General features: G+C 35.7%; 1 protein-coding gene across 9 annotated transcripts in view; it reads left to right on the top strand.

Moving 5' to 3' along the window:
• The window catches only part of SOX6 (SRY-box transcription factor 6), a 372,748-nt gene that overhangs the window by 328,518 nt on the left and 26,879 nt on the right, over window positions 1-17,351 (top strand). For all 9 annotated transcript variants that reach the window (XM_037401650.1, XM_037401652.1, XM_037401645.1 and 6 more), the window contains one exon: window positions 12,141-12,249. In XM_037401650.1, the coding sequence (XP_037257547.1) occupies window positions 12,141-12,249 (109 nt within the window). The remainder of the gene's footprint in view (window positions 1-12,140; window positions 12,250-17,351) is intronic.

Consider the following 17,351-nt stretch of genomic DNA (forward strand, 5'->3'; position numbering starts at 1 on the left):
ATGGGATGGAGAAAAGGTTTAAAATTATCTACTGAGGCTGTTGCAGGAGATATTAAATATTGATTTATCTTGGAGTAAGAATCATACTAAAGAGTGAGGCTTGTAGTCAGATCAATTTATCTGGAATACAAACTGTATGGCCATATTTAGTACAATGTCAACATGAATCTTAAACAAGTAGATGTGAAAGGTTGAGCATTTAATCTAAATCTACTGGTTCTCCCGATCTTCAATTAAAAAAAAAAATCTTAACAGTTCAAACTGAACTGCTCCTAAATGTTCCAGGTGGTTTATATTAAAAAGTGCTTTATTTAGTCAGTCATACTGTATCATAACCCTTTCCCGTGCATCTTGTTGCAACTAGAAAAAAAAATCCACAGTCCAAGGCTTTTCCAAGTCTTAAGTTTTTAATACTTCAAACTCTCTTGAAAACCCAATGTAAATTGTTGAAGTAATCTGGCAAATAACACTGTAAGCAATTTTCTGCTACTTGCCACTGCTACTGCACTGCCAAGCTTTTGGTCATAATATAAAAGTTGGCTCAGATTGTACTTAACCAACTAAAACTGATTATGTTCCCTTTTCAGACATAAATAGATACCAGTATGCCAGCTAGTGGTACTGGCTAAAATATTTTTCAGTCTGTATAAGTGTACATAGGTCTCCAGTAGGATATCCTTTATCCAAGTCTAACATCAAAGCAGTAGGTCTCAGATAATTTAAGTGTTACATTTGCTTTTGTTTGTACTGTTTTCTTTAAACATATTCATTAGAAAAGAGCAGAGCCTTTAATGTTCCATGACTGAAAAATCCATCAAACAGATTTACGGCAGAGGCAGTGTGGCATAACAGCCAGTGGACTGGCCTAATGTTCAGGAGTCCTGGGTTCAGTTCTCAGCTTAATCATTGACTTTCTGGGTAACCGTAAGATAATAATTTCCCTTCTCTGTGCCTGAAGATACTGTTACCAACCTCCTTCTCAAAATGGTTTGGGCACTGCTAATGCGCAGTGGTAGGTATTATGATTGTCTACATATATAGTAGTAAAAAGCTCCAAAATACTGATTGCTTCCCCAGGACATTATTATTCCGTTTCCTGTAAGATACAGCTAGAAAATACAGCCACAGTTATAAAGTGTACAGGGATACAAAGGAGCAAGGAAGGTATGAGACAGGAAATTCCCTCTTACTCACAGATTTTATTTGTCCACAGAGCAGCAAAAATCTTCCACTGGAATCAGGAGCTGGAATGTTCCTTCAATGAATTGCATGAACTTTTCCGTATATGTCATCTGGGGTGGATGGATAAGGATAGCGGAAAGGACAGAAAAAGTTAATTTTAAATGCAGAGAGATGTATTAGGACCCAGTCTATGCTACTGCTGAAAATGAGGTCAAAAATAGGTCTTAAGTGGGACATAAGTGGCTAATATGCTCTGTGGGTGAAAACACTACTTCTGAAACTCCCATTCAAGATTGGTTGTTAAGGTATAAAAGCATTTTCTAAACTGTCATTGTTGCATTGAGCTGAAGAGTACTTTAATGGATATCCTATGTGGGAAATTTGAAACAAGCTTTTCATGATAAAAACAATGTTTATAAAGTCATTCTACTTTAAATGAAAAGCTAGAGAGTGGATTTTTTGCCAGTAGCATTAGCTATAGATGACTAGTAGTTTTGTCTTTGTATATTGCAGCAGTAAACCCACATAATTTCTTCAGCCTGTAGGTATTCATTTTGCATTTAAGATGGTTTCAGGTGTAAGGGTTCTTGGATTCTGCATGAAAAAAAATGCATAGCCTTCAGTTACTCTTTTAAGGTACGCTTTCTCTCTTGCATTATTTTGATTCATACTTCCTGCATGGAAGAGTTACTCCTTCTGAGAGATGTAAATCTCTCCAGTTTCCAGGAAATACATATGTGCCTGCATTTGCATGTTGGATGTAGCACATAGAACCTTTATCCTACTTCATCAGTTGCTTTTGTTTGTTTGTTTTGATGAATTTATAGTGTTCATAAATCCAGTTTGGGCTGCTTTTTCCTTGAGTACAGATTTTAAAAACATAAATTATGAGCAACTTAGTTCTGATTGTATTGGAAAGATAAGGAAGTAAATATAGCAGTTTTACTGTTAGGCATTTGTTCTTTTGCCTTCAGCTAGGACATGGTTAATGCAAGGTCTTGTCCACTTGCATAAATCATTACAGGACTATGTACTTGACTTTCTATTGTTTTATTCCTAAACAAGAATAATTCTTTTTCGTACCTTCAACCTACCTGTCTCAAAAAGAAAAAGGAGCAATCAATAAGGAGAAAGCATATTTTTCAGCCTGAAAAGTAGTTGTCTGATTTTTATTCTCAGATTCAGTGTAAACATATGATAACTACATGCTTTGGCCCTGATTCAGTGAAGTATATTAATCCATTCTTAATGTAAGCACACAAGTATTCCCCTGGAGTTAAGTAGTGTCCTTGTCCTTGAGGTCTCTGTTGGACTGGAGTGAAAGTACTCAGCACCTTACAAGATGAAGGCCTGTAAGAGGCTGCAAGAATTTGCAGCTCACTGGTTTGTTTTTTTTCCTGTTGAATGAAGATTAAATACAGAAGCTAGTTGTGGGGTACATCTATATTATCACAGGCATTATGTACATCACACTTGATATTGTAATCATGCAAACAGTAATCTTGCCTTCCTGACATAAACAGTAAGCAGTGCATTTTCCTGAGGCTGAAATAATCAGAGAAAAACATGGCAGTGATGGGGGTACAAGTGGCAAAACACTGCATAATGATGTTGTTATCATTGTTCCATTGTCACCCATCCTTATTCCATAGTGATATGTTTCTTTTCTCTCTGAATATAACAAAAAAAGCCCGAGTATAAACAGAGTAATATATAAGCAACTATCACAAAATGCAGCCTTGAAAAAGTATACTTAAAATGCTACAAAATAAAAAAAAATATATCATCTTGATAAATCCAGAAAAATCCTACTTTATATATGCATGTTATGCAATTATATATTACATCCAGCACAAGGCAAGGCATAGACTTGAAAACAGTAGCATTTGGTGGGATTTTGTTAACTGCCTTGATTGCATTTCTAATTCTAAATATGAATATGAACATTTAAGCCCAAGTGCCTTTTGCATCACCAATTTAAACTACTTCAGGTGTCTTCCTGAAAATGGGATGGAACAGCCATGTCTAGAGGCCTGCATTGCTTATAGAGATAAACAAAAGGGGTAGGTACCCCCAGTGACTCCTTCAGAGTATCTGGGTTAGATATTTGTACTTCCAAAGCCCTGGAGAATTTATCCTAATGGAGCTACTGGAATCTACACTTATAATATACAACACTATACATGTTTAAAGATTGCCGTAATAGAATGCACAAAACTCTGATTCAGATTTTCCCTGAAGTTTAGTTCTTTAATTGTAAAAGTACTTGCAAATAGAATATTTGAAATACTTGCTTTTAAATCTTTATAAGTATCACCCACATATAGAGTAGAAAAAGTACATTTATTGCTATTTGATAAATGATTATTGCATCATGTGGTCCATTTTTATTACAGCTCTTCCAGTATTGTTTGATCATGTCACAATATCTGACATGTCCCTATCAGAAGGCACAGCTGTAAAATGATGGAATGAAAGTATCTATGAGAACAACATCTATCTTTCTCTTCACATTCATAGGTTTAAAATCAAACATATATATGTGTCTGTCTGCATGCACTTACATTTCCATATCGTTCATAAAAGAACATCATATTGCTTCTCAAGATGTTTGACCAGTGCTGTGTGTGTATGTCTCTGTGTGTGTGTGTGTTCTGGATTTTTTAAAGACCTCTCTTTTCCCAACTTTGTGTGGAGGGCAGCTGAATTTGCTTTGTGCTGTTGAGGTTAGCAGAACACCACAATGAAATTGAAATTGGTGACTTCTTTTCTGCCTGTTTTTTTTCCATTCCAAAAAAATTGTTGTGCTGAACCTAGAATAGTTTTTCTGGTTGTTATACTGCTGTGGCTTCTTGCTAAAGCTGTGTTTTCAGCCTGGAATATATTACTAGATGACTGAGACAAAAGGAGATTCACAGTTTTGAGGCTAGTAACCGGATCTCTGATCTTCAAAATTCTGTTCTGATTCTAATGCATGAAAATACTTTTAATAAAATTCAGTAACAAACAGAAAAGTTTGGAGAAGCATGAAGATATACGTACAGAATCATGGCATTGTCTAAATTTGGTAAAAGTATTTCTGTACACTTTTATGGCATTTCAATGTCTCCATTTTTAAATACTTGGTGAAAATAGGCCATAACTGACAAGGTCCAACCATTTGCAACATTAAACTGAAATACAGCAAAATATATATTATTATTCCTCTATAATATTTAGTATTCTCAAAACTCTAATGCTAAAAATTTGCATGCTGTTCTTAAGGTCCAAATGTAGCTATCGAATTGCTTCTGTTACTCACTTTACAGCACAGAGAAAAACCCCAAAAAACGGTTCTTCTATTTCCTAGAAGTGTATGTCAATTGTAAATTGTGTTTATTTTTTTCTATCTCTGAAAAACACACATGTATGTGTTTAGTTAAAAGAAAAAAAAAATCAATGGTTGCATTCAGATTGTTTCTAATTACAAGATAAATAGATTTGGTCTATACCATTTACCAGTCTCCCTTAAATCCAGTGAGTGATACCTGATGTTATAAAAGAAAATTAACTTCTCTCCCTAGAAGGCTCCCAGTTAATCATCTGTGGATGTTGGTCAGGAGGGAAGGGAGCAGCAGAAAGAACGAGGGAATTTCTCTTTGACCCCAGCAGTTGAACAGCTTACACTCTGGAACATGAGATTTGATTATCTTAGCATGTGTTACTACAAATGTTATTAACAGTCATAAAATTATCCAGCTCATTTAAAAACAAGTGGCAGCCCAAGCTTTAGACTCTTTCTGACCTCTAGTGAATTCTGCAGCCATATTACGCAGAGTGTGAAGTAGTAAGTACTTTTGTTTGCTTTAAATTTACCAGCTGTTAATTTAATTGATTGTCCCTTTGTTTTCAAGGACTCATGACTTCTCATCAGTCTAAGGTAGAATCTCACAATTGGTGGGATTTTTTTAACATTTTTTTTTTAATCTTTACCTTTCAGTTGATGTGTAATTTTACTGTAGGCTGCTGTATGATTTTGCTGCTGAAACAAAGAGTTAATCAGAAAATTCTCAGATACTGCCATGCATCATGCCTTTGTGCATGAATAAAAAGTTGGAAACCGCATGAAAGCAGTAGTTGGGTTACCACACAACTGGATATGCTTAAGTCTGAACGCTTCATAACTCTAACTACTGGGGAGTTGCAAACTTATAAATAACCTTGCAATTGGTTAAAACCATATTAAAACCATATGAACAAAGACATAAAGCATTTGGTTAAAGGGGCTCAGTAAGTGCAGTAATCCTGTTGAAAGTAATCTAACCAGGACAGATCCATAGCTTAGGAGTGCCTGCAAGTGTGGCAATAGTTATGGGTATGCCAGGTATGTCAATACTTCATGTGCAGGAGAGGATAATATCCTACTTAGGTGGAAACATTTTCTACCTTTTTTTTTTTGCTTTTAAAAATATTTTTAAATTCATGCACTTATTTTTAAAGGCATGCTTCAATGCACTGAGGTCTATTAACTTCTTAGTATGTGCTGAATGCTCCCAATAATCAGGGAATTCATCTAAATCCTTCTCATTTGTGTTCAGAGCTTCAGGATGGCTAAGGTTCACGCTAACCAGAGGCTCTAGGAATTCTGATCCTTAAAATGAGGCTTCCAAAATAATTAGCTAAAGAGAGTGTTTACATGTAGGCTGTTTGGGTTTGCATTTACTTATCTGCTGAAATTTCTTGACTTCAGCACTCCAGTTTCAAACTGTATTCTAGACACTTTAAATTTTGGTGAAATTGCAATTCTCTATTTTGACACCAGAACCTGGGTCTTAAAAGAAGACAGACAATCACTATGAAATTCTGTTACTGAACAGCTCCGGAGTATTTTCCGTTTGTGATGGTCTTGCATATGTCACATTGTCACGTGGCAGCCAGCTGAGGCTTGCCAGTCAGGCAAAGAAATTTTAGTCTAAATTCCGTTATCTGCTTTTAACCTCTTACTTTTCAGTTATGCTTTAAGATGGAAGAATACATATAAAAGGGGACCTAGTGGTTTCTCTCTCCCCGCATCTTTTCAAGCAAGCTATTTGCTTTGAGGCACTGCCATGCAACACAAGTCTGGAGTCTGTGGCAGGGATGCTAGTCCACGCTGTATGTTCAGCACACAAAGATAGTACTGGAACAGTTTCTGAAGAACACAGGGGCCTTCAAAAACTGAAAACAGCCGTATGTCAGGATGAAAATTCGCTAACTGTCCCTCTTGGTTCCTGAGATCTTTGAATTCAGGTATTTCACTTTACATGAAAAATAAAGTAAGGTCAGGTTGTATCAACATCATAGAACTCAGAATATCCTTCATTCATGCAACCTGTAAAGCAGTGGTTCGGAAAGATGTATTGTGTATCTTGTAGTATCTTAAAATATCAGCACTCCTACTACAAGTTTGCCTGCTTTGGTAATTTCTCTGGTTTCTTAGAGCAACTCCTGCTGCTATGACGTTGAAAACAAGTTCTAGATATTCACCACAGGTTTGCAGAACCAAAGGCTTTGCTTCTAATTGTAACAATAATTCAACTATTGTGTTTATCTACTTTGCCATCCAAAGAATTCCAGCAGTTGCATGCCTGCACACCAGTAGGATGATTGACACTGTTGTAATAAAGTTAATGTTTAAACTTCCCACCCATAATAACTAAAATATCCATAGATAAGGCTGAAAGTCAATTTGTAATTATCCCTGCTGTGCCAAGATGTTGCAAAAGATTCTAAGTGGAAGGTAATTTAACTTTTCAGACCTAGCCCTTAACAAAGTAGGAAGAAGGTGAAAAACATGGGGCATTTGTATCTCAGCTTTGCGGGGGTCAGGGGGAGGTTTTGTGATTCCTTTTTATTCAAACTGGGAACCATTTTCTCTTTGTTCTGCTGAAAATGTCCTTCTTACGTTTCGAATATAATAAGTTGTCTGCCTGTTGTTTACTGTCCATAGTACATGAAGGGAATAGATCACAGTTAACAAACAAGCTACTAGAACATTTAGTATGGAATAATTCAATTGACATACTTTTTATACGTAAAGACAACATGTGATGATTATTTGTAGTCATCCTAACTAAAATATCGTCCTCAGAAGAAATAATACCCCTTCAGTCACACGCTCTGGGGCTTCTGTGAATGACCTGTATTAATTCAGTTTCTAGAGACTGGCTCTTTAAATTAGTGTTGGTAACTGCTTCCATGCTAGACTATTGAAATAAAGGGTATTACATCATTGTCCAAACATGTCTACTTAAATAAAAAGTATTTGTTTGCAAAAAATATATATATTTTAAATCTTTTACACAATGATCAGCATGCATGCCATTTTCCATTTCAGACTAAGCATACATTTCAGATGTGGAAAAAGCAAACATGTTGAAATAATTTGAGGCATGGGTATAGTCGGATCAGTCTTGGTAATCCAGAAGGGAGGGGTGCCCAGTGTATTATTACATTTCGTATATTATTTTTCAAGAGATGGATGCAATCAGTCATCTTCTCGCATATGGTTTGAAAAAAAAATTGTCTTGCTGGCAAGTAAACTGTTATTTAAGTACACAATCCACGGTACTACAGAAACAGTTTTGCCAAACTTGTCCAAGTATTCTCACATCCTTAAAGATGGTATAAATATCATTTATAGCAAGCCGTTTACTTCAGACTATATGGAATGCCTTCCTGCTCCCCTGATCTAAGTGTCCCAGTTTGCATTATGGCCTTTATTGCTTCTGTTTGATGGAGTGATCAGTAAAAATTTAATGACACTATAAAATAATAAAAATGTCATTAATTTACCACGGATCTTGGATGCAGTGGTTGTAAAGTTACATTAATAAACAGAATATTTTTTACAACAAAAAGCATTGTTACGTGGGAACATATAAATAACACACATAAATTTAAGAGCAATTTTACTGTTAGCACACACATTATTATGGAATAGCCAATAAGTGTATAAAACATAGTATATAAAATTTTATGAAAATATACTGTGCACATCAAAAATTCAGCTTTTATCTAAGTGCAGAGAAAAGCCATTATTGTGTGCTTACTGTTTCATTGCTGTTCTTTCACAAGATCACAATTTTATATTTGTTTCTAGTCATTTGAAGTTTGCAGCCTTTTCAGAGGTAAGGGCTACTGCTTCCTTTTCCTTTACTCCTCGCTTCACTAAATCACTCTTTTACCTTCCACACGTGAAGAAAGAATTAATACTTTCTGCCAGAACGTGACAGAAAAGTTGCTAATTTAATTCAAAACTAAAAATAATGCCAAAGGGGTTGAAAGGCTTGCTTGGCGACTCTGGAAAAAAGGGATAGCTATCTAACAGTCGATCTGTCATCACTGGGGCTGCTCCATCACTGACTGTGATAATATGTGAATATGATGGATGCCACAGCCTTGTGGCTCATAACATTTAACATTCATCAGCTCTCACTAACGGGGGCTTTATAATTTAAATATCTTTATTTAATATGCAACATCTACTTCATACATCATAATTTCAAAGCACTTAGAGAACCAACAGTCCTGCAAGACAGTTGAGCAGAGTTTAATTTTTTCAATAACTTTTACGTTTTCTCCATGTTTGTGACTGACAACACATAAATAAGTGCCTAATCATGTCATAGAATGGAAAATTAAGATTTGGCTGCTAAGAAGAATCTTTTTTCTCTTCTTTTTCTCAGTTTAAAGAAGTAATTATTTTTACTGCATGTTCAACATATAAAGAAGCACAAAGGATCTGAATTGTGCTGGGAAGCTCTTTCAGTTTTCTAGTGCAATCTCCAATTTTCTGTGTTGATCTAGTAATGAGAAAGGGTTGTCAGTGTTGTGTCCTAAACCTTTTTTCTGAAATATAATTTGGAAAACTTTATGTGACTGTACAGTATAAGGTCCATAGCCAGTACAAAAAATCAGTTGAAATTAGAGGCCCAAAGTGCTTTTTCACAGGTAACAAAACACCTCCACTGTCCACAGCAGTGCGCTCTATTGTAAAATAACCAAATTTTTCTATTAATGTAGGTTAGGGAAGTAGCAATATTTCCAGTAGTCAATGTACATGTGAGCAAACACAATCCATGTGTAGGTAACACGTTTGTTAGTGCAGCTATGTATAACCATTTACTTTTAATGAAGGTATGTCTTTTTTTGTTCATATAGGAATATTATGTACAAAATCAATCTTCCTCTCAGTCTTTGCTCATACTAGGAAAAAGGTATACTTTTAAAGGATTTTTAGCACAAGTAACTATTCTCTTTAGGATGAATTCAAGATGGGAGCAAAGACAAATCCCATAAAAAAGGATTGGACCCTAATGGAACAAGTTTTCTCTCCACTAATAGATTTTATATGAATTTATTGTATTCCATGGAACTGAAAAGGCATCTACTGGATAAAATAATTATTAGTATTGAGGAACATTTTTCTATTTGTTACGGTTCTCTGAATTTGTCTAAACCCAATGCAAATATTGAAAAAAAAAATTACAATCACTATGAACATCATTTTCAGTAAAAAAGCAAGTAAAGGAATTACTTTAAAAGGCATTTCAAAGACTTAAATATTGCTAGCCTAGTTACAGCTTTTTATGAATTAGAAGGAGGGGGTTAAGAAATAACTATAAATACATCTCCTTTGTTTGACAAGAGCAGGTATTCTTATGGTATAAGTGCTTTCATTTTACTGTTCATGAACCTTATCATGTAATTTTCCCTTCTCTCCTTCCATGTCAAAATATTGATATTCTTTCAGAAACTTTCTCTTTTTTTTTTTCTCCTTTTTTTTTTTTTTTCAACAGAATATTTTCTGGTAAAATCAAAGAGAATGAATGACTAGAAATATATTCTAAATGTGCATATTGATATGTAGCAGAGTCTGTTGATTTTTATAGCAGAAAGGTATTTCTCTTTCTTCCGAAACACACTTCCAGGCTGTTCTTCCAAGAATACTGCAGGTGCTGTATTAACATCCTTAAGAAAAAGCTTTTAGCGCAAATATTTTGGAAGAGACAATATGTGTGCCAAAAGCTGTTTTCTTAGTACTGCTCTTTGTTTTTATTTCAATTGCAAATCAGCCCTTTGCAGTGGAACGCAGAATCCTTGACAAACATTTTTTTTATTCTGTCTACCAGTAAAACAAATCCGATCCTGATGATTCAGGTGAATTGTTACATTGCATAATATCTTTCAGTAAAATATTGGGCCTCTAGTATTGCAGTGCCTTTCTGCAGTCACATTTCATTTGAAATTCTTTTCTCATGAGTTCTTTTGTATATGTAAGCTCCTTAATCAACCACAGTTTTTGCAGAAGAAAATAAGATAACCAAATATAAAATGCGGAGTTTTTGTTGAACAATTGGAAGATTCTGAGGAACTTACAGAAATGCAGTTAGTACCTGGAATGCCTCAGCTGCATGTTGTGACAAATCCAGTGTCAGATTCTGCTTTCTTGTCTTCCTCTGCAAATTAACCAGAAAATAATTAAAAACAAATCCATGGCTGAAGGAATCAAAATAATTCCTCCATTGTTGGCCTGGTGGGGTTTTATTACTTATTTATTACAAGATAATTGAATTTATTATTTATTACAAGATAACTGAAAAATAATCACGTTGCAAAGCAGAAGTATTTGGAGGTGGAGCAAATGAGGAGTCAAGGCCATCAGATATGTTTTGTCCTTAAGAACGTTTCCAAGTTTCTAACCATCTTGCAGGAGAGAAACTTCTAAAGTTTTCTTCTTACGTCTAGTACGCACAGCACAGAACTAGGTCATTGAACAATAGACTGAACAGCAATCAGCACTCTACTTCTGCATAATGCATTAAGTATAACATGGAGAAACTGTTCGTAGGGCTGAAAGCTGGTATTGCATGTCTTTAAATTCAAGCTGACATGACATTTAATATTGTTTCATAGTAATGAACAACAAGGTTTCATTCATTCACAAGTACAACATAATGCCAAGTTTAGTCTGAAGAGGTAACAACAAGGCAAGAGGGAAAACATGCTATGTTCCTTCAAATGAGAACGCTGAATTAATGATAACCATTGAACACTTTGCTACTGATATGCAGTGCTACAGAGACTACTATTGTGAGACAATATTACACTGTCGTTTATAGTAGCCTTGTCCAGTAGTTGATTGAGGAACTGGCTTAACACAAAAAATACCTTTCAGTTTCCACTTTCTAGTTCCAGGTTTCCTACGGAGGTCTTCAGCTCTCAAACGCTTTTTGGTTGCTTTCTGGTTTTCTAGGAGTGTGCATGCTTTTCTCCTTTTTTTTTTTTATTTATTTTGTTTTGTTTTGTTTTAATCTCCTTAGGTTCCCTTTCCACCGAGATACAATTTAAATTCCTAGACAAAATAATAATATCAGTTCTGTCATCTATTATTCCTTCTTTCAAATACTTGTCTTTGAAATCTGCTTGCATAAAATTCAGACTTGTGTTTTCTCAGAGGTATGAATGCAAACTTGAATACCATAGTGGGGCAAAAAGTGCTTTTTCCACTAAATTAGGAGGATGTTTTATTACAAACTCTTCTTTCAGCTTCTGAATTTTCATGTCTCCCAAATGTTGATTGTCTTTTCCAGTTTAAGTTAGAAAATAAATGGAAAGGCAAAGTGAGCAGCATCAATCAACACTGTTTGCTGCCAAGAGTGTTTTGTATTTGCATGTACAGTCATTTATGCATTATGGCAGTGCAGATCAAAATAATCTCAAAGTTTCTGTATATATTTCACATTTTAAACTGATTTTCATAAATGCAAACATTCAAAATCTGTAAAAAAATGTCCCTGGGTTAAAATTGTAATTAAATGCACTTATTATTTGTTCTGATTGAGAAAATAATGCATGTATCAGTGCATAAACATATGCACAGGCATATAACGAGAGCTAACCTATGGACCATTAAGACTACTTCTGTTCTTTTCCAGGAAAGAACAAGGTTTGATAATTTAGGCCCACAGTTAACAGGGAAACCCAATGAAGATGGAAAACTGGGCCCTGGTGTCATCGATCTTACAAGGCCAGAAGATGCAGAAGGTGAGTTGCAATTTTGACTACGGGTTATTGACCACCGCATCACAGAATGGTATGGCTGAAATGCTGCCAGTGTCATAAATACTGTCCAGCTTACATCCCAGGGTAACGCCTGAATGATTTCTGTGTGGGTTTGAGAGATTGTAGTAAGTCCATAGAAAAGAGTGGATATACGAAAAGGACTGTAGCCCTCTAAGCCCTTCTGCAACACAACTGGGTTTCCCCCCCCCCCCCCAGAAGCTCTCAATTAAATGTTTACATTTATGCTATTATTACAAGTGTAAGAAACATTGAGAAAACTATCTCTGTAAGGCAATATATAATTTTTTTTCACCAGTTTTTAAGGATTTAGCAGTTTTGAAGTTAGAGCTCTGTAAGGAGTCTACCCATCAGTGCACTCACTAACTATTCAAGATATAGCAAGCACAATTTTATTGACAGGCAGCTGTCAAATGATAATGGGAAAATATTTCACATTTTCTATATGAAAATGCCTGATATAAACCTTCAGTGCATTTGTACTCATTTCAGTGAGAGTTCTCTGTATCAGGCATACAGTGTCAAGCCATAGGTTGAAATCAGTGTGCATCAAGATTGAGTTTAGCCTCTAGCAGGGTTACCATGTATGCTCTGGAAGCGGATGCCACCAGTATCCTCTCTACCCTATGATACATTAGAAGAGAACACGTAGATAGATAAGAACCCTACCAGTCATGGTAGTAAGATTAATGTACTATTCAGATAGAATATTATGCAACGTTTTGCCCCCTCAATTTACTTCTATTTGAGAACCATTTTGCTTTTTTTTAACCTGACAAGTTCTAGTTATGCCACTGTTCTTAAGAAAAGATTAAAATATCTCTTAATTTTCCCATTAATATCCAAACATCTGACAGGTTCAAAAAATTCGCTTGCTTCCTTTTTTTTTTTTTTTTTTTTTTAAAAAAAAAAAAAAAAAAGGACAGGACCAATAAACTTGGTTTAACACATAGGGTTATTTTCAAATGATTCTTGAAATACTGTGACAGAATTTTTCTAACAAAAAGGCATTGATATTTTCTGTACAGAGAAATATTCCTATAAACACATTTTCTGTTCTGTCTCTCTGTGATCCAGAAATAAATGGTCCAGGTAAGGTCTCAAAAATTGTCCCTTCATTTTGAGTCTGACAACAGCACATGCAAATTTTATCTTTTATTTACTGCATAGGTAGTACAAGATAAGCCTGTGACAAAACATCTTAGAGCCCTGATTCTCCTTGCTCGCCAACCAACATACATTATCTTTAATCAGTCTCTAGGCAAATGAAAAAAGCTGAATTTAAAAGTATTTTGGGCAAGGACTTGTGTGCAATGGAGAAGCTGCAAGTTCAGTTCCAAGACATTCCTGTACTGACTCATCCATACAGAGGAATAGTTAACTCAAATTTAATTCAGCAAAATATTCCTACTTATTGGCTTAATATCATGATTAGCTTATAACTTGGAACTGACACATGTAGCAGGAGCGCACGCTGATATATTTTTTGCTTATTTATTTTTTTTGAAGTATTTTGACATAGTCAAGATTTCAGGTCTCCATAACAGTAAGATAAAATGTTGACTGAAGTTCATCAGCCATTTACTACAAATAATATTCAGAAGGAGACTAGCCCTCAATGAGACATTTCAGATTTTCCATATATATATATACACATTTTTTAATAGTTCCTTACAAAACCAATATTTTCCAGATTTTCTTTTTTGGGTAGCTATCATTTATGAGTGTAATTTCTTCATCGTGTATTGGCTATGATTAGCCGCTGTTGTATTGTCTTTAGACAGAAAAATAATGAACAGAAGTTAGGTAAAAAATAACTTTCAGACAGGTGTTTTGCAATGATTTTTTTTCTAGATGAAAGGACTTAGGAGATACATGGACTTTCAAGAGTACTTATTGACTAATCAGTTATTTATGAACTGCTTTGTAAAGGAATTTCCAACCTACAGCAACTTCTCATATTTCCATATGTTGAAGGGTATTTTTTTCCTCAGTTGGGATAAAAAGTTGCAACAGAATACTTACAGATACACAATTACTGGTTCATATGACATCTAGTCCCTGATGACTTTCTTGGTTTAGCTCATTTCTTTCTGTTCATCCTTTCTCTTTCTAGTGTCCTTAATTTAGTATCTTGATACACCTCGTGGTACTGACAGCCCCCCCTGTTACTGGATAGCACAGAATGAAGCTTTGAAATGTGTAACCCAAGCTTCAGTGATGTGTGCCAGTTTAAGGACAGTGTACATGTCTTTCTAGAGCTAGTGGAGCAGTTTGAGGCACAGTGTGTTGCCACATGAGAAATCTGAGTTCATGAATGGATTCAGATTTCCAGACTTTGCTTAGCAGCCAAGAGATGTCTCTGGAAAAAAGGTGCTGGATGAATACCTCTGCTGATCTGAAAAAAAATGTTGGCAGGAGTTCAAAACTGAGCTGCTTATTTGTCCTTTGAGTTGTAGACAAGGTGAATTTAGATATTAGCTGGATACAAATTAAAATACATTCAAAATATCACCCAAGTTTTGCCCCTTGTCTTTGGCAAGCTAGCTAAGACATGACACTTCTAGCATGGCATCATTTTGAGTGGAGGTCCATTGAAAACTGTGCTTCTGAAATAGCAGTTAAACTGTGGCCTCTGATGTAATGTCGATGCTACAGACTGTTCTTCAGGGATATTAATGCTTCTAATTGTCATACTATTACAGATCTTTCTAGGTTTGCCATGTCACAAAGTTTTTATATGTGTTGCTATTATTTTGTGCTTCTGTACATGTCTTTTTCAGGACTGGGTTACTAAGAAACTTGTTGACTTATTCTTTAGAATCATAGAATTGTTTAGGTTGGAAAAAAGCCTGAAGATCATCAAGGTCAACCATTAACCTAACACTGCCAAGTCCACTACTAAACCACGTCCCTAAGCGCCTTGTCTACATGTCTTTTAAATACCTCTAGGGATGGTGACTCAACAACTTCCCTGGTCAGCCTGTTTCAATGCCTGACATTCCGATGCTTTAGGTGATATCCTAATATCCAAACAAAACTTCCCCCAACACAACTTGAGGCCGTTCCCTCTTGTCCTATCGATTGCTGCTTGTTTAGAGGAGGCTGACATCCACCTTGCTACAATCTCCTTTCAGGTAGCTGTAGAGAGTGATCAGGTCTTCCCGAGCCTCCTTTTCTCCAGGCTAAACACCCCTAGTTCCCTCAGCTGCTCCTCATAGGACTTGTTTTCTAGACCCTTCACCAGCTTTGTTGCTCTTTGGCCTCCTCTTAAGAAGAGAGTCTTGTTGCATTTTAGTGTGTTGCCAAGGTCACAATCATAACCAAATGTCAAAGGTTCCTAATAGCCATAGCAATTTTCTTCAAAGACTTAGTGTGTTTCACACCTTCCTTTCTGTTTTGTCATTGTTACTTACTTTGAATATTTTTTTAGATACCATTTGAGTGCACGTTGCTGTAGACATCTCTAGATAATATTTATGTGTTTTGTTGTGTGCTTTTACACAAATAATGCAGTCATATAGAAAATAAAGATTTCTGAAGTAATGTAATGGTGGTCAGCTTTTTACCCTCATCTTTCATCAGAAATACATCCATATCTCTGAGGTCCAAGTGCAGTCGTGACAGAGTGAGTGTGTGGCTGTTAGATCTGTCAGATGGTTTTACTTCCATCACCAGAATTTTAGAATTTCAGAGTTATTTGCAAAAGGTATATTGACTATTTGTAGCGGGCTTTTAGGTGGGGAGGGGGGAGAGTAGTGTAACACATTTATTCCTGAGCCAAGAACTCCAAATTTAGTCCCACTACTGGCCGTAAATGGGGGAAGTGCAGTTCGGGCTTGATCCCCCAACTGATCTAGACCAAGGGGACTATGGAAGTGCAGTTCCACTCCCTGCCTAGTGCCCACCTGTGTTTGCACAGGAAGCTAAAGTGTGCGGAGACATTGGACATGTCTGTCTCATCCCAACAGGCAGCTGATACAGAACAAATCTGGTAAGCACCCCTGGTTCCCATAGCTTTGACACACTTTAAGGTTCAAGTAATTTGTTATAAGAAATATCAGCAGACTTCTGTGTTCTATGGAATGCCTTTGTAATAGTATCTAGCAATGTTTTTTCTCTATTCCTATATCTTTTCTATAACATATGGCAGTGATCTGAGTTTGACAGGACCAGAGTCATGTTTTCCTTTAATTTTAGGAGTGCTTGTGGTACTGGCTCATTGATCAGAAGCCGAAGCTACATGTATTATTTTTTTTTGAATCATGAATTATAAGACAAGTCTTGAAATTCTTTAAATTTAACTCTATGCAATTACAAGATAAATATGCAAGGATACTGTAGGATGACTTTTAAGACTTAACTTGTTGTCCCTGTCCAGTGCCCCTTAAAAAAGAAACGTTTTTTAAGATTAATGGTAACAAGGTGCACTTTCAGAGATGACCTGGCTTATGAAGTCGTATTTGAAGTTTGTGTTACTCATAATGACCTAACTGTCATCTGAAAGGAGGCCTGAAAATCATCAGCAAGAGTTTTATATTATATATATGATATAAACCTCTCTATTACTTCCTTAGCTACCAGCAGGACTGGGCTAACTATATTAAAAAACATGCTCAGATTGTATTCAAAACATTGCCACTGACTGTGACACCATTGATGAATAATCCATAGCTATTAGACTTATATCATTACCTGGAAATTCCAGTTGTCATGTTAAAATTTATAATACATTTGTAGCTAGCAAAATTCAAAAACATGATTTGGAGCCTCATACATGTTCGGTGACTGGAATGCAAATTTATAAACAACAGCCAGTTATATAACTAAACAAGGATTTTTTATTTTTTTTTCTCCAAACCTCATCATTTTAAAGGAAACCTCATTCTTTATGTAGGCAGTTTCACAATTTTGAACATTTGCAATTGTCACTACTGAAACACAGCTAACTGGCATGGACACACCAAGACAGCTTTGAATCTAGCTATAGCTGAAACCCCTTTCTGAAAATGACTGACATACGTCAGCTGACCAAATTGTGGAGAATAGTCAGGAGCCATAGGTGA

The sequence above is a fragment of the Falco rusticolus genome, chromosome 10 (assembly GCF_015220075.1).
Source record: "Falco rusticolus isolate bFalRus1 chromosome 10, bFalRus1.pri, whole genome shotgun sequence".
Classification (NCBI taxonomy): domain Eukaryota; kingdom Metazoa; phylum Chordata; class Aves; order Falconiformes; family Falconidae; genus Falco; species Falco rusticolus.